The sequence below is a fragment of the Pseudorca crassidens genome, chromosome 16 (genome assembly GCF_039906515.1).
Source record: "Pseudorca crassidens isolate mPseCra1 chromosome 16, mPseCra1.hap1, whole genome shotgun sequence".
NCBI classification, from domain to species: Eukaryota; Metazoa; Chordata; class Mammalia; order Artiodactyla; family Delphinidae; genus Pseudorca; species Pseudorca crassidens.
The window spans coordinates 39,154,110-39,179,311 of NC_090311.1; the positions used below are offsets into that span (position 1 = coordinate 39,154,110).

Sequence of the window (25,202 nt, forward strand, 5' to 3'; positions counted from 1 at the left end):
AAGTAATATTAACTATGACGCTAATTCGGTATTAAACTCTAAGCACATTAGCAAGTATGGTACAATGCACTATTACTTTCCAAGTCTCTGCAGTAAGTTTTTCATCATTAACGCTTTATGGTTTTCTTTTTCCTTTTCCATCCAGAACTTATCATTTCGGTAGTATGACTTCTAAACAACTCAACCATTAGAATTTTTACTTATATTCATTTAATTATGCATTCCTGGTGGCCAAATCTAGCCACCAACACAGTAGTAAGAATAATCTAATTTTATAGGACTTAATCAACTAGCAGGAGCTTGAATTGTTGTGCTTAATCTATAGGAAGCCAATCTGTCTAAATTCTAGATTTTTATAAGAATGATAAACCAAAAAGAGAGACTTGAATCCTTGTCTAATTTATCAAAGTATAATTAAAATTCTATTGTCTGACTCATCTCCCCTTACAGTCCAAAGACAATTCCTGTGGTGTATTATGCATTGAAATGAGATGATTGCTTTCCTAAAACACATTCGCACAAACAAATGCATAAGTGGGTTTGTAATGTGCTTAAAATAATAGGTATTATTATTACAGATCTTCCTTGGTTTTACTTTTCTGTCAGTAACTTTGAACACAAAATGTGAAAATATAAAATAGAGAGGTTCTGTTCTGCAATCCTGAATTATATAGGGCGACCAACCATCCTGGTTTGCCCAGGACCAAGGGGTACTTAGGACTTCAGTTTAAAAACTAGGACAGTCCCAAGCAATTTTAATATGAAAACCAGGACAGTCCCAGGCAAATGGGTGCAAGTTGGTAACCCTAAATCAAGATGAAATGGGGCTGAAGTGGAGACAGTTTGGGGAAAAGAAACTTTTAAAAAATCTTTTCCTGCTCTTTTAGGATTTTCCAAATTTCTCCTCTTTCCACATATCCAACCCCGAAGTCAGGCTAGTTAATGTTAAGTAATGTTTTATATCTCGGGATCCAGAACAAGGCATTAGCAACCCTTGGAAGTCCTGCAGAAGGCAATGAAGGGCAGGGGTATGGGATTGAGCTCTGCATCAAATGGTCTTTATTTGAATCCAGGCTTTGATATTCATTGGGTGGGAGATCCTCTGCCTCCCTTTTGTCAAATATAAATGGAAATAATAATAATGTCCAACTCGTAGGGTTACATGAACAGTGCCTGTCGTGCATTAAGAGCTCCAGGAAGTTAGTTATTTTTCTTGCGGTCTTGATTAAGAACAACAGTTTTGAGCAAGCCAGTATGTTTACCAGTAATAGTAACCTTCATATCTAGATTCTTAGGGTTACTTGTTCTAGCAATTTTCTGCAAGGGGAGGCTTCCATGACCCAAAACATAGCTCATCTATGTTTTGTTTGTTTTTGGTTTTGGTTTTTGCTGTTCAAGACATGTACATGAAATGGCAGAAGAAAATTTCAAACTTAGGACTCCTGCAGGAAATGTAGCACCAGTGGAATGGGCAGCTGGATGACGAAATTATCAGAGTTCTTTTGAGGCTAATTATGTTTTTAGTGTAGGATAATAAATTCTAAAGGCTTTATTTTTTTTTAATGGCCAGTATTATGATAAAGCTGAATTACTGAATGTCTTATTAAGTGATTCTGAGATTCCATTAAGGAAGGTGTGATAATATTTATTCTCAGTCATGAGAGTTGCATGCAAAATTGAAGAGCATCAATATGCCACAGGTGGGTCTGGCTACTGGTGGAACTTTGCTTCCATCAGAGCTACAACAAAGAGAGACTGCTGAAAGTAGGTTGTGAGTTGACTATGGAATTCTAGTGTATAAATTAAGTTCCTTCAAAATTGCATTGTTCTGTGCTTCAGCATCTAACATCAAGACTTCATCCCAGAAATTTAGTGGGAGAGCTCAACATATGCAGTTCCACTCCATTCCAAATTTGTGGTAGCCTAATAGCAGGAAGTAGACTTGTGCCTGATCTGTGATATTATAACTTAGCCAATTAAGTTTACTATAAGACATATAGTAAAACCTGTCTGTTGAAATGAAACTACAAAACCTTGATTATTTATGTAAAATTTATTTCCAGCATTTACCAAATACAATGCAAAAGATATTTAAGAAAATATTGGAATCACTCAAAAGGTTGAGATAGAAAACCAGGGTCCCTCAGGATTTAAACCGTCAAGAACAGCATTGAAAAACTTGCTTAAAATATTTATTTTGACTTTAAAAATGGAAGGGAAAAGCCTAGAATTCTGGATTTTGCATATACAATTATAAAGTATTTAAGGGCAATTTTACTTTTTCATCGTATAGGCTAATACAACCAAATATGTTCTTACACCTTAAATACCTTTTAAAGTGTAAGTCAATTGTAATAGTCATATCTTCCCAGCTGTTTAGTTTCTTTGCATTTATTACAACAGATTCCTGACTCTCACTATGGGATTCATCAAGGAATATATTTTGTATCACAAGAATTCCATTTAAAATGAAAATGTAACATGGATATATCCTGTAGTGGCATGTAGATATGATAGCTTAAATAATGAAAAATATTTACATAACAGTGGAAGAAACTTCACTTTTGTTAAAAAAAACCCAAAGAAACCTGACTTTTTTTTTGGTTGAACTGCTATTTTTTATTTTGGGGGAAAAATGCTTTAGTTTCTTTTATCCTTTTTACATGTAGACAAGCTTTCTACAAATGAAGAAGAATCTTCTCTACTTTGTGCTGCTCAAAGAGATTAAGTAAACCCCATTTAAGCCTCAAATGAGCCTTAAAACATAACTCTGCTTAGCAGTTGTCTAATGATGTCCCCTATACATTGCTCCTGATATATTTTTAGACATAAACTCTTGGGCTCCTGCACCCTATAAGAGATCTATAGGGGAAAAAAGTCTCATTTAGTTTTAGACATTTTGCCATGGAATTAAAGAATTCCCATAGGTTAAATAAGATAAGAATTTGGCCTTTTTCCTGGGAGAAGGAAAATGTCACGGAAGCTCTTTTAGAATGGAGTCAGTTATACAAAGCCAGAGCACTTCTGCTTGGTTTAGTTTTAATTAAAACAACAATAATTCAGAACTCCTACTTGCTGCTATCAGTATCTGTAAGTTATTCATGTTTATTTTGGGGAATTATCCACTTTATATATTACATTCTGAAAGAAATGCACTTCTGAAAATATCCATGTTGGAAAGCAGAAAAATTAAGTGTCATATCATTTGTACTGAGAGAATTAAATCATCATCTGGGTAGAAGAATGTTTAGGACTATATATCCTTTTTCATTTATACTTCTAGTTACAAACAAGTACACTTTAAATCAAAAAGCTTATAAATGTGACATTGACTAGCTGGTTCTGTTCTTTTCTTTCCTCCCCTCCCCCTCCCCATTCTTTTCTTCTTCTTCTTACTTAGATAGAACAGGCTGTGTATTCAATAGCAAAAGTGAGCACTTTTTTTGGGGGGGGGGGACTGATATATATGTCCTTGGCTAAATTTAGATTCCAGTGAATAGTTCTGGATTGCAATTCAGAATTTTAATTTATTTTCTACCTACTTTGTTTTATTTGGTGTTAAGGAATGGCCAAATAGAGCATCGAGGATTATAACACTGAGTTCTCAAGAACAGTAATTAGAGAACTGCAGTTAAGATGCTAAAATTTTAAATGATTTGGTGAAGATTTAGGTAAATATGAGGAATTTAAGTATTATGGAGGCTTCTAAACACGATGGGAGAATTACCCTTGGACAGAAAGGATGCTACCTAAATTGTCATCATTTTAGGAAATATTGAGCAGGCAGGGATGGGGTCGGAGGTGGGAGTAGGTGGAGGGGGGCGGCACTTTACCACAGCCCGTCTAGGATCCTCCTTTTCTTTAAGATTTTCCCTCTTCTTCGAAGTTTGTGTCTTGCCATTCAAGTGGAAGGATACAGCCCTAACGGCTGGGTTGTCAAGGAAGTAATTTCAAAGATATGGTTCCATTTCAGGATGAACTTTTTGGAACTCTGCAACGATTTTGACCCGCCCTGCGCTCCCCGCCCAGAATTCAGCACAGGGAAGGAGCAAGACCGTTCCATAAACTATTCCGCAGACACTGGTTTAAGTGGGAGGGGCAGTGGGGAAGCTGAGCAGCCCTCTGGGGCACAATCCCGTTTCGACCCTTGCCCCAAAAAGAGTTCATTAATCCGTGTTTGAAAGGAGCGGAAAGCGGAGTCATTCGCAGGAGCTGGCAATGCTGACGGGGGAGAAAAAAAATCAGAAGCTCCCTCCCTCATCCCCAAAGGCGCCTGGATGTGAGTGGAAGTCCCTCCCCTGCACGGATACTCTCTCCTTTCCTGAAAGGCAAGTTTGTTTTCAAGCGTTAGCCACCTGTGTGAGGCGCTCCCCGTGAGAAGGGCTGCGTGGAAGACGCGAGAGCTCAGCCACAGGCTGGGGAGCCTTTCTTGGTGAGGCTGGCGGTCCAGACACCTGCAGAACTCAGCGCGCTGAGGATGCAGAGCCCGCTCTGCCCTCCCTCGTCGCCAGGATTGTAGTCCCACGTCCTCCAGCCTGGTATGCTCTGGAGCCGGCTAACGCTTCCCGAGTTTGCGCGGGGTCCCCCCGGTCCTCTCCCGCCCGCCTCCCCGCCCCCAAAGTAGTGCTCCCGCCTCGCTCCGCCCGTGCAGCCCTCGGCGCGCTCAGAGGTTTATCGGGCTCCCCACACGCTCCGCCGGCTTCCTCCGGCGCCCGGCGTGAGTGACCCGGGCACGCCTGCCGCGGCCTCGGAGCCCTCATCCGAGTCCCTTCTCCCGCTCCCCTGCCGTCGCGCTCCCGGCTCTTCTCCCTGGCGCTGCGGCGCCCACCGCGGTTCAGGTTGAATACCGGTTCGACCCGCCTTTTGGCTCATCCCAGCGCTCAGCCTCACAGCCCGGAGAAGTGGAATCTGCCCTGAAACTCTCGGTGGCTGGAGCCGGGAGACTGGGCATGCTCAGAAGCCAGGGCTGGCTTTGGTCTCAAGTAGGAAGCTTTCGCACTCGGGAGGCAGCAGCGACTTTGGGGAAAGTTGATCGGAGAGGGGAGGACGCCCCAAGACGCGGAGCAGCGGCAGGAAGGAGCCCCCGGCAGCCCCGAGGAGCATGGGCACCCTGCGGGATTTACAGTACGCGCTCCAGGAGAAGATCGAGGAGCTGAGGCAGCGGGATGCTCTCATCGACGAGCTGGAGCTGGAGTTAGATCAGAAGGACGAACTGATCCAGAAGCTGCAGAACGAGCTGGACAAGTACCGCTCGGTGATCCGGCCGGCTACCCAGCAGGCGCAGAAGCAGAGCGCGAGCACCTTGCAAGGCGAGCCGCGCACCAAGCGGCAGGCGATCTCCGCTGAGCCCACCGCCTTCGACATCCAGGATCTCAGCCATGTGACTCTGCCCTTCTACCCCAAGAGTCCACAGTAAGCAGGGGTTACGCTCCGGGTCCGTGTGGCACCCTGTCGGTGGGGAGCTGCGGGTCTCTGTATTGTCTGTCGGCCCCCGCCCCTCCCGCTTGCCGTGTCTGTCCTCATCCTCAGAAATGTTTCATTTTAACGGGCACTTCTTGCGGGGCTGTGCACGTTTCTCAGAGTCAGACTCACTGCACCTACGTTGCCTTCGTGTCTTTGTCAGATGTCAAGCTATTCTTTCTTTTTTTTTTTTTTAATAAACATATACATTCATATAGGCCCCCTACTGTACGTAGAGTTTGAATGCGCCCCCGGTGTGCATTGTGCTGTGTATGTGTGAGTGTGAGAAGAGGAATAGAAAGCCCCGTCTCCCAAATGCCCTGGCAAACCTGCCCAACCGGAAAATCCTAACTGCAGGCTCATCAGACTTGAAATGAAATGCGTCTGCTATCACCCTTACTTTCTATGCTTTTGTGGCGCTCCCGGATTTCTCTACATGCCGGCGTTTCTCGCTGGTACCCTTCGAAGCTGATGTTCTGGCATCATCAAAGTGTCAAAAATAAGCAAATACACATATGAAAGGGAAGATTTTTTGATTTCCAGAATTCGACGACATTTACAATCCACCTGTGGAAGCCTAGTCTGTTGATTTTTTTAAAAAAATATATTTTTAAATAACATCTGAGGGAGAATATTGCTTATTTTCCTTAAGGAATTTATATAATGTTGCTAATGGGGGTGCCTCTGTCTCCCAAGAGGGTTGCATGTTTCTAGGGTCAGATACAGAGAAGTACACTTATCTTTATTGACAACGTGGGCACATTGTTTGCCTTACTCCTGGCTTCTGAAGCAACTACTCTGGTATTCTAGCATTTTAGACAACTGTGTAGTTCTGATGTCAGTGGGCTTCACAACTTGGGTGGGAAAATTGAATGAAGCTTCTTATACACCACTCAACTCAGAGTTCTTACGGACAGTAAAGTGGCAGGAGCATGAAGTTAATATGGAATGAGCACCCAGATGAATGGTATTTTAAGTTAATAGATAATGACATAATTGATAAAACGAAGGGTTTTGATACTCTATTCCTAACAGCACCACGTTGGCTGGATGACACGTGTTACATAATAATATGAGGTCCCTGGGAACCCTTCACTTTATAAACACAAAGATTTAATATAAGGAGAAAGAGTATTTGATTGTCTCCATCTGTATTTATTGGATGTGTGTGTGGGGGTGGCTTGTGAGTAGGTACTAATGATACTTTTGAAAACTTAGACGTGTAACTATCCTTGTTGGTTGCAGTAGAGCATTTGCTGTTCCTCATGCAGGTTTAGTTTAAGGAGAAGTTTGTATTCTGTGAGTGTGGGGAAGAGACAATAAGGATAAACATTTCTGAGATTCTAACCTCACAGAGTTGCCCTAATAGTTCAGTTCAGTAGATTTAGATCTGCTTTCGAAACCTGAATGATCTGAATCCACTTCAGCTTTCCCCGGTAAGTTAATTTGCAGTCCTGACATGCTTGCCTGTTTTAGCTAATGAGGTACATGACCATCTCTCCAGGGCCAAGTTTTGCATAATGAAAAAAATAAGTCAAAGACAGCTCTCTGCATCTTTCAGCATTCCGTAGGATCCCATTTTAGTATCTGCAGGAATTTGGAGTAACTCAGAGCAAACTCTGCTTTTATAAAAAGACGATTTTAATAGGTTTTATTTGAAGCATGATCAAGCCAGCTGATAACTCCGGTGAAACATTCTATCAGGCAAGATCTAAAGGAATCTAGGCAGTAGGGACCGAGCTGTATAATGTAAGTTTTAGAAATCTCTTAGTGCTTGACATGTAGAGCAACTAGATTTTTAAAAAAATCCATGGTGGAAGATGAAATTAGTGTGGCAAATAATTCACAACATTCTGTCATAATAAACATTTTACCTGTTGAACCATACTGTGCGTTCTGATATTTATTTAATAACTTGTGCTTTAAGGAAGTCAACTATTAAGGTATCACCGTGATGGTTTTGGTGATTCTGAAGGATTATACTGAAGAAAACGATAGAATGAATGTCTTCCAAGCTTAAATAATTTTGGAAAAACATCTGTTCTTTTTTCACACTTACATAAAGAAAACTAGAATAAAATTTGCTTAAGTGTAGAGTACCTTTGGTAAGAGAAAGAGAAGTATATTGTATGCAAAACGATTATTCTTATGTCATTTGAATGATTGTACAAGATGGTTCTACAAAGGATTAGGAATTTTTGCCAAAGTGAAGGAGACTTGTTTGAATTTCTGTTTATTTCACTATAAATAATTTGATTATACCAACTTACTGGCAACAAGTGTTTATATCTTTATATTTTATTTTTAGTACAAGTTAAATTTGGTCATCATTCTTAAACTTACAGATTATTGGGAGTTGGAGTTAACATGAAACCATCTAAATAGTCCAAAATTGATTTCAAATTTATGGTCATGTAGTTTTCTATTCTCTTTCTGTTGGATATAGGTGACTACCCAGGGAATGTCCTATTCAATTATCTATGTGTGCGAATATGTTTGTTTACTTTTTGCTTACCGAGGTTATCTTCTGAGGATTAGAATCTTTAAAAACTTATTTTTTTAGTGATTTTTTGACCATTTGAAAAACAGTGTAAAATATAAATTAACGTAACATATTTGATTTGGAATTTTCCCTGTAAGCTGGAATTGGAGGGAAGGCTGTGTCCGATTCTAGCACAGAGCTGGGGCACTCCTGCTGCACCTGTGAGGCAGGGGGTTGTTTTGGTTTGTCTCTTTCACATGTGTCTAGAAATAACCCTTAATTTAAGCCCTTTTTCTGTTGTCATTTGAAGAGCAAAGAACTGATTAGCAAATTGGAATCTATATTCTACTGCTACCAAATATCTATTTGAGAAGGTAAAACTATTAGACTATGTTTTGAATTAAATTAAGCAAATAAACCCTTAAAAATGAAAACTATATAAAAATATTCATTTTATGAGATCAGCCTATTGATTATATATAGAGAGTGGTTCTTATGGATTCTTAAAGTAATTTTATTTCCTGCTATTTTATTCCTGAAAATTGACTCTGTAATAGATTAGAACGTTCTGTCACTGGTATGTTGATCTAAACCCTTTACCTATTGTAAATATTCTCAAATCCTTTCCATTTTGCTGTCATAGGGCTCTGTGTTTTTTTCAGTTGGTCTATAAAGCCTTGAGTTCCTATCAAAAGTTGTTAGTGTCTCTGTGTTTTTGTTAAGCTATTGCTTTTCACCTTAGAGAAAAACTGAATTTCAAAGAAGGATGACATATTTTGATTTGTAGTGTTACGCCTTTTGATGGTGAAGTACTTTGGGGAGCTGAGGATAGAAAGAAATATATGTTCTTATTTTTAGGGAGGCATTAATTTTAGCAAGATCTTATCTGATTTTTTTTTAAACCTTGACATTAGTACATTTCAGGAGAAATAGAATCTTCCTAAAGGCTGTCTGTTAAATTCTGTAGGAAGTTGGGAGAATTCTAGGATCTTAGTGTAATCATAGATGGCATGATATTAAAACACAGATTTCTTCATAGGTAGCAGTTAAATTTCAAATATGCCCTATAGCTCAGTTCAGTACTTTTATGGGATGCACCATGTGCAAGTTAGTGTCATGCGTTAGAGAGGAGAATTGTGTAAGTCCTGTGAAGGAGTTAACCAGGGCTTAACAATACTGCACAAGTAAATATTCTAGAAAGTAGAGTAAGGTAAGTCACAGAGGAGATACCTAAGACAGGTGGCAAAATATAATTGAGCCCATTTAATTTTATGGTATCAGAAACTCTTGTGGAAGTGGAGGTATTTAAAGTTAAGTATTTGATCGATGGCCATGATTTAGGTGAGTGGTGATGGGATAAGAGGGGTGGGGTTAAGGTGAGGAGGGCCGTCAGCAAAGGGAAAAGACAGCAAAAGAAATCAGAGGGTACATCTGGGGAACGACAGCAGCTAGTGGCAGTAACAGAATGCCGTGGTGGAAATTGAGGAAAAGCAAGTTTAGGCCAGAGAGAATCAGGATGAGTAGGTGAGAGGGCACTTGGCGCTTGTTGTTAGAATAATTGAGGGGTGTGTGTGTGCGTGCACGCACGCAGGTGTGTGGGCACAAGCGTGCACTTTACACCAGGGACTAATTGCTACCTGTTAATAAAGCTCTGCATCTCAGATGTCACTGCAGTCCACCATCTCCCACCAGCACAGTCCTGATAGTAACTATAACTCTCCTGACTAGGTAAGAATATTGAATTTAACCAAGCAGCAGATGATTAAAACTCTCAAAGAAACTGAGTTCCACTCGTAAAGAAAGCAAGCTCCTCTTTCCACTCACTTCTAAATGTTCCCACTGGAAACAATCTGATTTTGTGCCACAGACTAGCATGGCAGATTCCTCACATACCCAGGCGAACCGGACCTACATGAGAATTGAACCTGAAGTCGATTTTTGAAATTCATCTTTCTTGTTCTTGTGGAGGAGTTCAATTCCAACTTAACATTATTCTAATAGACTATCCGATTTAAGTTTGATTGTTAATTTGACATCATGGTCTGTGGCAGTAAAATTGAAGTTGTGGCAGCCTTTATAAAAATAAGACCAGGCTGCTAAGACCCTATGAGGGTGTTTGGAAGCATAGTTGTTTGCCCCTAAAATGCGGCTTATAATGAAAATACTGATAAGCCCTTCAATGGAGGAGCTCCAGAGACTGCCTGAGAATATAAATGACCAACTTCCTTGCTCTACTGAGCCACATTTCCAAGCTCCTGCTACTTGTTATTTCACTGAGGAGTTGGGTTTGGAGTCCTAATGGCAAAGGGTAGAAGAAGGCAGACGATGTTTCTATTGTTGCTGTTTGTAGGTTATAAGGCATATGGACACATTTTTTCTTTCCTGTCTGCCTAGCAGTGGAGGGTCTCCATGGTATCCTAGCAACCAGATTCGAACACCAGGCTGCTTGCTCTTTCTCCCATCTCTACCATAGGTGCTGCCGCCCATCCCAGAGAACTGGGTCCGATGCTAGCACTCAGACGCTCCGACTTGAATGTTCCACGTCCTGAGGACGCAAGACAATATGATAAATAAGCACGTGCTGAAAGCAGCATTTACCAGTATGCGCAACAGCTTATTATGCAATCACATCTGTGGCACTTTGAATCCTAATCTGAACTGTTGGGCTGGCGCTGTTTACCACCCCATGCCTGACAGCCCTTCTCTACTTCCTCACGCCCAGCCTTCTGACACCGATTCCCCTTTCCTCTCACCATCTGACTGCATTCCTCGGCATCTCCTTCAAGTGTATTTTCTGGGAAGTTAACTACGTACAGCCTGTTTGAACTCTCTGAGTGTATTTTGTTTGTAAGAGCAGAGGGATGTTCTCCCTCCAAAACTGTCATGTAAATATAAACAAGGGCTCAAAATCTGTAGCTACACAAAACATGTTGTACAAAAGGTGGGACTACAAATATACTCTCAGAAGTGTCTTGTTTCTGAATGGATTTTATATTCAGAGTTATTAATAGGAAAAAAGCAGGAGAGAGTGGGAAGAAGAGATGTGTGTCGGGGGGCAGGAAAGGGCAAAGCGAGATGACTATTGTGAAAGCTATGCCATGTTTGCAAAGAAGTTGGAAAGGAGCGATGGGCTTTGTGGGCAAGTGAACAGGCAATGAGACTGGAATGGAATTTACAAGTAAGATAGCACTTCGTGACGCCCGAATTGGAGTCTACCAGAGGCTGGCCTCCTCTGGGAGTGGGAGCCATACTGGGATTTTGGCAGAAAGTCATTAAGATGTTTCCCTTTAGACCAGTGCTTGTTTTGAATGCCTTGTATTGTCCCTTTGAAACATTCCTTAGTCTGATACCAGGGAGGGCTTGGTGGTCTTCATGCAGTCCACTGTGCAGTGCAGAAAAAGGAATGAGGAGGGCAAGTCAGTGCATCACTCTTTCTGAAAAAATAGGTCAGAATGGCTAACATTTATTGAGCACCTACTCTGTGGCAGGCCACTGCCCCTTGTGCTTTACATAGATTGCCTTTTTTATCAAACAACCTTGTGAGGAAGACTCCAGATTATCCTGTTTCATGCAAGGAGCAGGACAGTAAAACTTGGAGAAACTAAGTAACTTGCTTAAAGTCACACACTTTATGAAAGGCTGAATCTGAATTTGAACTTGCGAGCCATTCTCTTTAGCCATTAGGTTCTTCTGCTTCCCAAAGGGGTGTGAGGATGAGGCAATTGCATGAAATCCTAATAAATACCATATAGGCTGTTCTCAGGCGAGTATTTGTTCACCAGTAGTTAAATAGGAAGCAGAAGAACTTTGGGAAAAGTGGAAAACATAAGATAGGACCATGGTTCCCAAACTTTGCTGCACATTAGAATCATCTGGGGAGCTTAAAAAAACCAAACCAATTAAAATCAGAATGTCTGGGGGTGGAAGCCAGCCATCAGTATTTTTATAAGATTCCTCAGATAATTGCAATGAACAGCACAATTTAGGAAACACTCTGATAGTTAGACAACAGGGTGTGTGTGTGTGTGTGTGTGTGTGTGTGTGTGTGTGTGTGAGAGAGAGAGAGAGAGAGAGAGAGAGAGAGAGAGAGAGATTAAACAAAGAAACAGGATAAACTATCCACTTAAAAAATTGAATGTTTCTATTGGCTAAAACCTTTAAGTACTAGGGACTTTAAAAAAGCAGATTTTTTTGGCAAATTATAGGTGTATACTATTTAGTTAATGCCTTATTGTTTATTTCCCCAGGTAAGTAATCATTACCTTACCTAGTCCATCAGTTCTCAACCCTAGGCTGCATGTTAGAATCACCTAGGGAATTTCGGAAACATCTTTCCTGGGGGGTGCCACCTCCAGAGATTCTGATTTAATTGCTATCTGGTGGCCTGCAGGTGGAGGTATATTATTTGAGCTCCCAAGGTGATTCTTATATGCAGCCAGGACTGAGAACCTTTTCTGCAGCCCGTTCCACATCAGTTGTTACAGGCTCCTTGAATTCCCATGCTTTGGGAAAGTACTTTCCTTGGTTCCCTTTTACCAGTCCCAATCCCCTGCTTGCAGTGGAGCCAGGCAGCTCCAGCTCCCCAGTTTCCATAGCAGCTGCACATGTCAGTTTCACTGTGCTCTCTGGGGTGACCCGCAAGGACCTGGGGCACAGAAAGTGGCAGCAGCTCCCTTCAGTGGGTAAGTACGCTTCCTCTTTCCTGCCAGCCGTGAGCCATGGCCACGGCTCATGTTAAATGGTTTAACTTTGAACCAAATGGTTTTAACTTTGAAATAGTCCTCATGAAAAGGAATGGCAAATAAATACAATAAAAAGCCCACTGTGAATGTAGCATGTGATGTGTCAGATATGACACATCAGGATCAGCCATCAACCCAAGTTTGTTTTTCCACTCACTGAGGGGAGCTGCTGTGTTAGCCAATAAGACTGTTTCCTGGTGTCCCAGATGCTTTTATGAAATGTTCGGTGTATAAAGGTGAAACAGTGACGAGCCTCCCTTGGAAGAGCAGTACAGGGCTTGTAGCGCTTCTCCTTCTGGTATGTGATGTCTCTGTAGCCAGCTACAGTTTTTTTTTTCTCCTACAGATATTTTATCCTTTTAAGGCAAACAGCCTGAGCTCAGACTGAAGAGTACTTCCCGAGGAGGCTTCAGAGAAAGCAGAGCTACCACAGCAAGCTCTCAGCCCCCTTTTCAGACGGTTTGGTCTGAGTGAACAGATATGGTCACTGCAGGCAGACGAGAGGTCTGATGTGACACCTGCAGGACAAGAATCTCGGTGGGTCCCTCAGGAAAGCTCCAGAGGGAGCTGGGAATTTCTATGCCCTGTGGTCATAACCTCACTGCTGCCCCTATTGCCAGCTTTTTTGTCTCTTTCTTGCCCTCTTTCCTCTTATATTGTTAAAAACTCCTCAAGATGTTCCTAATTGTTTCTGATAGGAGCCTATTTACATTTGTAATTTAATCATTATCTTCTCAGGTGAGGCCCAGCCAATATAGCACTTTATATAAGTGATGAAAATAACTAATATAATTGCAAATACTTTTTGGTGAAAATAATCTCTTTAGAATGGGAGTCAGCGAGAAGCTTTCTTGTTTCTTTCCACCTCCTTCTAAAATATGAAAATGTATTCAGCTGACAGGTAGCATGTAAAAGCAGAGTAGATGTTGTGAGACTGCCCAGAGGACCTGGGACATTAATTATGCAGGGAAGTTAATCATAAGGAAAGTAAACACTTTCATTATGAATCCAAGTTCATGTCACGCATTTGATTATGGGACTTAAATGGGAAGCACAAAAGGAATTAGCAACAATAAAGAAACACGAACAAAAGCATGTGTTCACTTATATGGCTTAGCAGTTAGAAGCAGAATGATGGGTAAGAGTTGGTGGTAGGACACTAGGAAAGTATCTGTGTCTTAGAGTTCTTATAATCCAGGCTATGAAAGGATGGGGGAAAGGTATAGAAAAAGAATCAGTGACAATTTAGTGTCAATATATACTACTTCCACTTGCATCAGAATTTTTTTTTAAATGTTAATTACCTTTACCTGTCTAAAGATCATAAGTGCTAATTAAACTTCACCAGAATTCCTTTATGACAGATGCAACTTCATTGCCTTCCGTATGGAGGTGGTGTAACTTAGGGCCTGCAAAAGCATAAGTAAATAGCTTAAATTATTAATATGTGTCAAAAGCAGATCTCCTAGTGCTATTGACCTCCTAATGCTCAGTTGTATTTTCTCACTTCCAGACCATACCTGCTCTTTACGAGTAGTGTTGTATTTCTTTGAACATGAAATAATTATAGTATCGGCCAGTTTAATTTGGTTAATTGCATTCCATGTCAGTGATGACAAATACACTTTAGTTAAGCAAAATACTCTTGTTATTTTCTGAATCAATTGTAGTATGGTGCCATCAAGCTTTCACCAGATCTGGGCCAAGGAGTAATGAGATAACGTGAGGGAAAAACATCTCCTTTCTGGATATACTGTGTATCATCTTAATGGTCCAACTCTATCAATAAATTATAGTGTTGACAGTGCTTCTAAGTCTGGACTGGGAGGAAGGAAAAAAGGGTTGTCATGACAAGCTGGGAATTTTATTGTTTTTTTTTTGGTTTTTTTTTTGTGGTATACGGGCCTCTCACTGTTGCGGCCTCTCCTGTTGCGGAGCACAGGCTCCGGACGCGCAGGCTCAGCGGCCATGGCTCACGGGCCCACCCGCTCCGCGGCACGTGGGATCCTCCTGGACCAGGGCACGAACCCATGTCCCCTGCATCGGCAGGCGGACTCTCAACCACAGCGCCACCAGGGAAGCCCCCGGGAATTTTATATTTTGTCCCTCTGGAGTTATTGTTACTGATGGACTGCAAGGTGGACTGGCCGTTCTCTCTGGCGTCTACAGGTGGCTGGCGAGCAAGCTTTACAAGTCAGCACAGCTCCACACTTATATCTTCATAAGATGCATTTTGTCTAAATCATTGGTGACTGAGTAACACATTTTACATTATGACGAGGCCTCATATTCGACTTGTGCTGGTTTGACGGGGTGGTACAATACCCTTTACAGAGGAATATTAAACATCTGAAAGTGACAGGTACTATTTTGCTAAGCCTGTAGTGGCAACTCGTTATGCCAGTGGGAAGAGAGAAAAAAGAAAAGGTGTAGTGGAATAAACCCTAGTGTCCTCTGCCTGCGCTGTGGAGCATGGAACTCTACGTGAATCATGGTCTTTGCTCTTGGTAATTGCTACCCTCTTATTTAGGAACTGTCCCAGGATACCAAAGCTTAGAAAAGGAAGCCCATAGACACTCAGAGAAGTAAGAGTTGCTTTTTGGTTGGAAGATCGATTTAGTGAATCCCTCTTCATTTTGAGTAATGGATTTTACTTCATAGAACTTATTCAGTTCTGAATTTTTAGAGGAAAGTCTTTTTTTTCCCCATAGCATTTGGTACAGTGCAATATATAAGAACTGCTCAAAGTTTCTAGTCATTCACTTAATACTTAACTTTATAAAAATGTAATATTCAACTCCATTATCCATTTGTATGAACAATGTTTCTTGTTGTAGATCTGAAAAGCTTTAGAATATTGTGAAAGAAACTCTGCTGTGACTTTTTTTTCTTAACAGTGGTAGCCTTCATCAGGGAATAGTCATTTTTCTTCAAAATCTAACTTCAGACATTTTGTTGTTCTTCATAAAAGAAAAATAATGACATGAAACATTGTAATCGGCCTGTCTCTGCCTTCCAGATGTTTTAGCATTACTTAGTATGGAAACCTACACTCTCTTATTGAAAAAAAAAAAAAGAAAAAAGAACTAAATGATTTCTCATTCATGTAGCACTAAATGACATAAAACTAAATGGTTTTAACTTTGAAATAGTCCTCATGAAAAGGAATGGCAAATAAATACAATAAAACGCCCACTGTGAATGTAGCATCTTTTGTTAACTTCTTGCCACCTCTTTGCATACTTCATGATGCTTTTGCCTTTGCCTTTTTGATGCTTTGCTTAAGACATTAAGATGTTCATTTCCCCCTCTTTTTGAGTTTTGGTGGGAAATACCTAGCCTATAAAAAAAAAAAGAGGCTTTTTGATTTTGGTTTTTGATATCAGGCAACCACTAGGAGAGTATAGTCTATGGCATTTGAAATAATAATAATTACAGAAAAAAATTCCAGAAGTGGAGAAGTTAGAAGCATTATATATGTGTGAGTGTTTGTTTACATGTTTATGGATAATTATAAGATACTATTTCAGAGAATTCTGATATTTAAAGAGAATCCTATTATTTCCATTAGATATTCCATCTATAATATACCCATGATTATTTTAAGCAATCCAGAGTTCCTCTTCTATACCCTCAGAAATGAAGAGGTCAAAAGAACAGATATTAAAATACTTTGGTGAAGATCCCACCACAGAATGTGCAGAGAGGTAAAAAAAGTGAAACACATCACCAGAACATTTATCCTAAAGTAAGAAACAGAACAATGCTCATCACAGAGAAGGCTACCTTTCTCAGATGACCTTTTCTCTTCTGTGACTTATCTTTTGGTACCACCGCTGAAGTCCTGTGCCATGTAAATCATTTATCATCAGAGAGCAGTGCTTTGTCTTCTGGGTTACTGTCAGTGTGATAGATGGAAAAGAACTCAAGTATACTTTTATTTGTCTTGGCAAGAGTGGCATTCTCTGCTAGGTGAACTTAGAGGTTATTAAATAACATCCAGGTGAACCCTTGCTAGTGAGTTTTTAAATCATCTATGTCAGATTTTCCCCTTCCTTCTTGACGCCCATTACTATATTTCAAAGGTTCTCTTTGTAGTTCAGTCTATTGCTTCATCATGATTAATGATGTTTCTTGTTCCAACTAGCCTCACTTTTTTTTTCTTTACCTTTTTTGCTTTTCTTCTAGACATAGAGAACAATTTCTCTCATCTTTACTGAAATCCCTTGTAAAGTAAAGGTAATAATTGTTACTTTTTAGCCCTGTCTTTACTGATCAATTAGTTATGCTACTGCTGCTAATTATTACTAAAACTATTTGTCTTACTGTATACTGTATAAGCTTTCTCATTTAATTCTCACAGTAATCTGATAAAGTAGGTACTGTTCATCCCATTTCTTTAGATGGAGAAAGTGTGGCACAGAGAAGGTAAACAACTTGCTCAAAATAAAACAGTGGGCTGGAGCAGGCAAAAGCAGGTGTGAGTCACCCCAGAGCCCATGCGTGTTCTCTGTGTGCCATGCTGCTTAGCTGGTTGTCCCAACAACTCATTTGTTTTGTATAAGTCCTATTTCCATTCTCTTTTATGATTGTGTTCCTTTAATGTAGTTCTTCAGTAATTTTTCATGTACCCACATTTTTTCATGTGCCATATACTGACACACCTATGGTGGTCGTGAGTCCATTCTCTTTTAGAGACTAGCAAACCTTAGTATCATGGAAGTTCTTCTTACAAGAATGCTGTATTTCTGCTGTATTCAAATTGTTATCTAATACAGTTGCTCATGCCTAAGTATTTTTTTGTTGTATCATACACAGAAAGCTTTCTCTGTCTTGTACTTTCATATTTTGTTTTGGTTTGTTTGTTTTTGGTTAAAAAATTTTAGTGGCCTGTCCAACTGAATTTAAATTTAAATTCCCATTTTAAAGAAACATTCCGTCAATTTACCAATGCTTTATTTCCTTATCTATTTTCCCCTAAGTATTAGCCTCTTAATTTAACTGAGTATTATTAGAAAGTTTATCAAATACCCTCTGATTCTTTTTTTCTGGTAACATAGTCTATGGATTGGTTTTCAATTGTTTATGTATTTGTTCAGTCTTTACCAATAAATTTAATATTTATTTTATTTTTTTAATTTTTTAAAATTTTTTAAATTTAATATTTATTAAGTAACTAGTGTAGGGCTCTACTAGATGCATCTCTTTTTCACCCCAAAATTATTTAATGCCAGAAAATCTGTGGTATTAGACTATCTGCTAAAAAGTACATTGCCTTTTCAGGGATTCTTCCAACATGGATTGAGCCCAGCATACCTGGGCTGGAGCTAGGTTCCCAGTGCTTAGTCTGACTTTGTAGTGCTGTGTACTTTTCCTTTTTCATGTTCATCCGAGTTTGAATTTCTGTAGGTTGGTCATTGTTTGGTTAACATCTCCTTCTCCTAGAAGATGGTAAATTCCCTGAAAACAAAGCCAGTGTCTCTTTTGCTCCGTGTTGCATCCTTGGAGCCCAGACAGGCGTGGCACACAGTAGGTGCTTAATAACTCTTTGCTGGAGGAAGGACAAAATGAAGCTTCTCCATGTTCCTGGCCCTCATAGTTCATCTTTTAAATTTAAAATTTTGAAAATGGGAAACTTATGTTACTGGGCTCAGGAGAACTTGGAGGTACTTTTGGCTTGGCTGGAAGAGTTTCACAGACTTTGAACTTGAATGCCTTGTCATGCCTTTCTGGGAGCCCCTGTGCTCCTCAGGTTCATCGCCGCCCGTCCTGTCTTTAGCTCACCATGCCTCTTGTATATATTATCTGACTGGCCTCTGAAGGCATTTCAGGTTTTCACCTGAAAAACTGGGACTGCGTAGTCTTGAAGAGTCCCTTCTAGTTGGAATAATCTGTGATTTTAAATGATCTTTCCCAGGAAGCATATTTGTCCTCCAAGTCAAATAAGTGTCTTAAGCTCTGTGACATAAGACCTCATAAATTGGTTAAACTTGAAAAGTAACTGGGTTGATTGAGAAATACTTGCCTGGAATTAATGGAAAGAGCTTACAGATAATCTATCAAAATTTTAAATCCTTTTGTGGACACAGCCACAACTCTCACTAACAAAATCCGGTCAGGTTTACAGTAATAGCTTTGCTGATTTTAATTATCCAAATGGTCACATAGATTTTAATATTGTGAGATGGTACAGACCATCAAACTCATGATAAAATATAAATTCATTAGGTGTTTACTTCAACGTCAATCAAATTAAAACAGGGAACGTTTAAAGGCTGATTTTGTTTGCATGTTGTCTCTTAGCTCTTCAGGATGGAACCTGGGAACTCCCAATCCTAGAAAAAAACTTTTTTTTTTTTTTTTTAACCCTATCTGACCATATGCTTCTGTGAAGGTCTGAGGTTAAATTCCTGAAAGGCCTATGTGCCAATGCAGCTGTATATCTTGTATCTGATAAAAGTGAGGCTTAATAACAACATATATTAATTGGCTGGAAAATGAATATGTGTGTGATCTCATTTATGCCTCACAATATCTAAATGAATAAAGGAGGACAGATCATTTCCTTTTTACAGAAGAGATGATTAAGGATCAAACAGGTGAGGTAACACAACCCAAATCCAACAGCTCATAAGTGATAACTCTGTAAATACAACAGGCCATCAGACTCAGTCCATCCTTCTTTCCACACTCTGTGCAGCATCACAGCATCATGAGGTGGCCTTGAGACTCCACTGAGTCCTGTTGTTCAGCAATGCATTTATGGAAAATCCAAGCAGGTAGGCTCAGAGCACAGCATATACAATGGATAAGGGCATGGGCTCTGATTCAGTTGCTACTTTGCCACTCACGAGGTGTACGAGGTTGAATCTGTCTGAGCTTCCTTTTTCTCATTATGAATGAGAACATGCCATGATTAGAGATCATGTTTGTGGGCCCTTCAGTACAGGGTACAAAAAATAGTATTCTACAAATAGCAGAAAACATAAGCTGTTGGAATTATCATTACATTTTCCTTGTTATTGAATTAGCCCAATTCCATTACTAGTGCTATAAACATCTCTTAACCAAACTGAAAAGCACGAGGTGGAAAGACAAGACCTTTCAGTCTTGACAAAGTCCTAGAGAACAGCACAATGCAACCTAGCCTGGTTTTGCTGGGTTTGACTCAGGAAGATTGACAGCAAGAATCCTTTGTTGACTCCTGTGGCTGGGCTAATCATGGACAAGAAAGGGCAAACATAAGCAAGCTTGAAGGTCCATAATGATGCCATTCAGTTCGTTCAACCAGCAGTTAGAGGCCTACAGAGAAGTGAAGAATGGATTGACCAAGTTTGAACTGAGTGCCATGTATTGTAGTTATTTTATGTTAGGAAATCATAGTGATAATAGTTGTATAGTATCTGAAGGAAAAGCTGTCTGTGCTCTAAAGATGCGAAGACTACTTGGTGGTCATTGTTTGGAGGTGCATTTATGTGACATTGTAGTAATATTACTCTTAACATTCATTTTAACACGTAGGCCGTTGTACATGTAGACTGGGGCACTGCTGCCCTGGAGTCCTATGCATTTTTAAAGACCCACTGCTTTAATGATGTGATTCCAATCCATCAGAAATATTTACAGTAAAATGCCTTTTCTCTTTCCTGAAATGTCTGTTTAGAACTTATGCACTGATAATGGATTTCTGTTTGAAAGCCATTCATTCCCAACTTGAATATTTGCTGTCCAGGCTGAGAAGCTATCAGATGCAGAACATAAACGTAGCCTATAAGTGCTTCCTGTTAATGACTTTTATACTGCATTTTCAAGGTGTCTTTTCAAAAACATTATGATTGTGGGTGAAAGCAATGATAACAGCCCTGTTAGTCTATGGAGGAATACATTAATTGTCTCGGACAAATTCATGACTGTTGTGGTGATGAGCTGATAATGGAAAGCTTTAGAATTAGAAAAAAAAATACTAGTTTATTCTGAAACGTGTCATGTAACAAAAAGATTATTTTTAACAGCTTTGTTGTGATATAGTTTACCTACCATAAAATTCACCCACCGTACATGTATATAGTACAATGATTTTTGGTAAATTTATGGAGTTGTGCAGCTATAACCGCAGTCTAGTTTTAGATATTTCTGTTACGGCCCAAATTACCTGGGACCCCCACTTATGGTCACTCCCTGATCCACCTCTAGCCCCAGGCGCTCACTGATCTGCTTTCTGTCTTTATAAATGTACCTTTTTTATACATTTCATACAAACAGGCACCTTATTCTGCAAATGATATCAATTCACTTGAAGGACTATGTAACATCAGTTTATGGCTTGTTCAGTGAAGTTTAGAATGTTAAGATTGTACTGGGACCCAGGGTATCTGTTGTTCACATTAAACATTTAGTCTCAGAAAAAGTTCAACAGGACTGTCTTTTGGTGGTTGTTTTGGAGTAATGCAGAAGCTGAGGAATTGAGTTTTGTACCTAGATTCAGTATGATAGTGTCCTAATGACCTGAGTAACCATAACAGCAGCAATGATAGTAGCAGGTTGTCGTTTATGCAGTGGATTCAGGCATTGTACTGGGGGTATGAATTTCTTCCCTAATCTTCCTAGTACCTCTGAAAGGTAGAGACAGCAAAAGTGAAGCAAACTCAGAGAAGTTAACGAATTTGCCCAAGACCACACAATGCTGCCTGAGTCCGAAGTCTGTGCACTTGGCTACTATACTAAGAGTTGTTTATCTGGAGGAGCTGTGTAAGACTGTATGTTTTATACCTTTCTACAGCTTCCCAACTCTCTCCATTTTTTTTTTTTAGCACTAATGTATATCTTTGAAGTTAGTCTCCCACTTGCCATTTTGGCTTCCCATACATATTCTGCCAAGTCATAAAAGAAGAGAGCTGGATGAGATAAAGGCAAGCACCAATGCCCGGGGCGAATATAGAACTGGTTAGGGAGCTATTTGTGAAATGAAAGAGACAAAGAGGAGGTATTTGAGTTATGAAATCAAAAAATGGACAGGAGTACATGAGAGAAATATAAGAAGAAAAACTTCATAAGACTTGAGAGGAAGGGAGAAATTTCAGTCACCTTTCGGTGATTCTGATGTGCCCTAAAGTTTGAGAATGCCTGGAATAGTAGGATGGGGTTTTAAAACTTAATGTGGGAGACTGTACCATAAACTGTACCATAAACATTACTGAAGGCATTTCGTCCCAGTGCACAAAACGGGCTGTCTCTGCTTGCATTCTGCTGTGAATTGGGATGTTCCCTTTTATTCAATTCCCATCTGCCTTTTACTTACAGGAAACTTTCTTCTGCCTACACCACTCTGAAATGATTTCTCTTTAAGAATACCTATAGGTTTGAATTCTTTTAGCTCTAATGTTCTTTTGGTACTTACTATTAAATCTTGTAAAAATTGTTATTACATACACACACACACACACACACACACACACACACACACACAAATACACACAAGTACCACCTCCTCAGAGATGCCTCTTCTGAACAGACTATGGTCACTTTCACTCCAAATATTCTCTATTACATTACTTTACTTTGGTTTCTTCATAGCACATCATTATCTAAAATTATCTATTTATTTGTATTCTGCTTTTTTGTTTGTCCAGAGGGCTTCATGTAAGCTCACCTGTTGATCCAGGCCCCAGGTCCCAAGATACTGCCTGGTACATGGTAGTAGTTTAGTGAATGAGTAAATATATATGTCTGTCCTCATCTAGGTTGTAAGCTACCAGGGGACAGGGCTTGTGTTAAATTATTAATACAAACGGAAAGAGACTAGTGTAGTATCTGGGGCATAGAAGGCACTCGCAGAGCATTATTATTTTTTCCATGCCTTTCCCCTCCCCTTTTCTTATCGCTCTCCGCTTCAAAAAGTTGTTTGCACTGAGTGTGTGCTTGGGGAGAGCTGAATGTAATAACTGAGACAGAGTATTAAAGCTTAACATTAGCAATTAGAAAATAAATTGGAATCTATCAGTATTCTCCATGTTTTGATTAGTATGAATTATTTATTGAATGGCTAATAGAATTTCTAAAAATTGAAATATGAAACTTCCTATTTTCTTCAGCACTAAGGTATATCGTTAAAATTACCGTCATACTTTATTGCTAAACAATTAAAATCTGTAACGTAATATAAGTTTATATTTCTTACCTGAAATCTTTGGGTTCCAAAGTACTTTGGAATTCAGGGTTTTTTCCGTATTTTTGAAAGATTGCACAACAGGTACGCATAGAATGGATTCTGTAACGCCCATTAGGGCTCTGGAGCAGCACACTCCTAAAATGAACATATCTGCATTTCTTCAGCAAACTATATGAATATTTACCTAAATAGGGAAAATAAAAGCTAGAGAACTTCTTGTGGTCCATTCAGGTTGGCCTTTGTGGCAGAGTGAGTTTCCTGTAAACTTGTAAGACTTTGGTCTTTAGAGTCTTTGATTTTGAATTTATACATAAGGGTTTACGAACCTGTATCATCTATAAGGGGAACCAACATGTACATTTTAGATTTTTTCATTTTTGAAAGCTATATGAGTCCGCCATTAACATTTGAGGCACTTGCAACTCAGAGAGGTTAAGCACCCTAATCCAAATCACAGAGCTGTATATACACATGGAATGAGAATTTGAACACAGGTCTGGTTTAAAAAAGTCCATAAGGATGGCTTAGTGCACCCCATTCGTTATACAAGTGATAACAAGAGGTCCAGAGAGTTTGTGATCTGGGGTAACATCACCGGTTAAGGGCAGAGTCCCGATCCGGGTTTCTTAATAACTAATTCTGTGCTTTCTTCATTTCCCATGGTGACTTCTAGTTTCTAGATGTTTTTAAGTTATTGTTCTTGGAAATCACAGTTGTCGAAGATGTAAATTCAGTTTGCTAATAGTTTCTGTTTGCTGTAGCAGCTCCTAGAATGTTTTGGTCAAACATTTTGGCTCTCTGTATTTTTGAAATCAAATACCTAAGTGCTGGTAATGCCAACTCTTTCTCAGGTTCAAGCGGGGGGCTTTATTCACTCGGGCACAGCCAGTGTCTTATAATTCCCCATTTCAACTTAGTTGCCTTCAAGAGTAAAATAAGCAGTTTCATTTAAAATTAATAGCTCCAGTCTTATTTCTCCCTTAGTCACTGAGGGAAACCTTATAATTAACTGCAGTTTCAGTTATTTTCAGAGCAACTTGGAGGGAATTCTTTGATAGGTGCCAACTAGGTTGTGTGGCTTTGCTGCCTTTAGACAAACTCACGTATTGGAGCAGAGTGATACTCCAGGAACTGCCTTGTGCGTCAAAACCAATTACCTTGCTGTCTGCCTCAGTACTTTAAGGATTTACGCATTTTCTCTACAAGATTTGTAGGTATCAGATTTTTGTAAATCAAGGGCTTGAAGCATACTAGAGAAACTTGCATTTAAAGTAGACACTGGATTCTTCTTTTTTATTGAATGCGACTGATTCAGGGAAAAAGAAATTGAGGGCTTTTGGCAGACTCTAAGGATCTGGAAAACTTTAGGTATATTGTTTTTTCAGAGGTAGAAATGCAGAGTTTTTAATTGTGAGGCTTTTATGGTTTGTTTGTGCCTAGCTTTATATGTTATGTACTTCTATAAAGGATATGTGCATGATATCATTATATGAGAATTAGAAATAGGTAATGTGTCATTTAATAAATTTAGTAGCTTATTTTTTAAAAGGGAAATAAAATCGAGGTGCAATAGCTAGAGGGAGATAGAGTTGAAGGGAATGGAAAGAAGAAAAAAATGAAAGGAGAGATGGGGATTTCACACTGATCGGGGCTGTGTAATGATGCTTGGTCCCTTAGCCCCGGTTCTTCTAATCACTGAAGCTAAAGAAATTAACCCTTACATTGCATTTGTCTGTGGATTGAAGACTAGGCCTGTGCTTAGACACTATGAATAGGAATTTCTAGATCCGTAGTCCGGTCCACATTCCTGCTGGTCCCACTCTGACAATATGGAGAGTCAACAGCATGGTGATTCAGTGCTTGGACTCTGGAGTCAGAGAAAACTGAGTTCAAATCTGGATTTTGCCACTGGTTGTATGTTTTACTTCTCTGTGCCTTGGATTTCTCATCTATAAAATGGGAGGCAGCAGAGTGCGTCAAGAGCATGGTGTCTGGAAGTAAACTTCCCAGTTGGAATCTCAGATCGACCAATTATGTGCTGTGTTACTTTAGGCAAGTTGCTTAACATCTCTGTGCCTTCACTGTCAAACAGGGATAGTAATAGTGTCCATCTCCTATCTGTGGTAGCATAATTACACAAGGTTATGTTTGTAAAGCAGTGAGAACAGTGTCTGGCGCGTAGAAAGCACGCAGCAGATGGTTGGTCTCTTCGTCAGTCCACTAATCCACTGGCTCTCAACTGGGAGTGACTTTGCCCCCCACCCCCATGGGACATTTGGCAGTGTCTGAGGACATTTTATTTGTCATAACTGGGAGCAAAGTAGACACTGGGGATGCTGCTAACATCCCC

General features: G+C 39.8%; 1 protein-coding gene across 2 annotated transcripts in view; it reads left to right on the plus strand.

Moving 5' to 3' along the window:
• The window catches only part of PRKG1 (protein kinase cGMP-dependent 1), a 1,185,098-nt gene that overhangs the window by 69,041 nt on the left and 1,090,855 nt on the right, over window positions 1–25,202 (plus strand). Inside the window, exon 1 of one of the 2 annotated variants that reach the window (XM_067710144.1) lies at window positions 4,041–5,412. The exons of the other annotated variant lie outside the window; for it this stretch is intronic. Within the exon in view, the coding sequence (XP_067566245.1) occupies window positions 5,102–5,412 (311 nt within the window). The 5' untranslated portion in view covers window positions 4,041–5,101. Of the gene's footprint in view, window positions 1–4,040; window positions 5,413–25,202 lie in introns of those variants that run through there. 2 annotated transcript variants of the gene reach the window in all.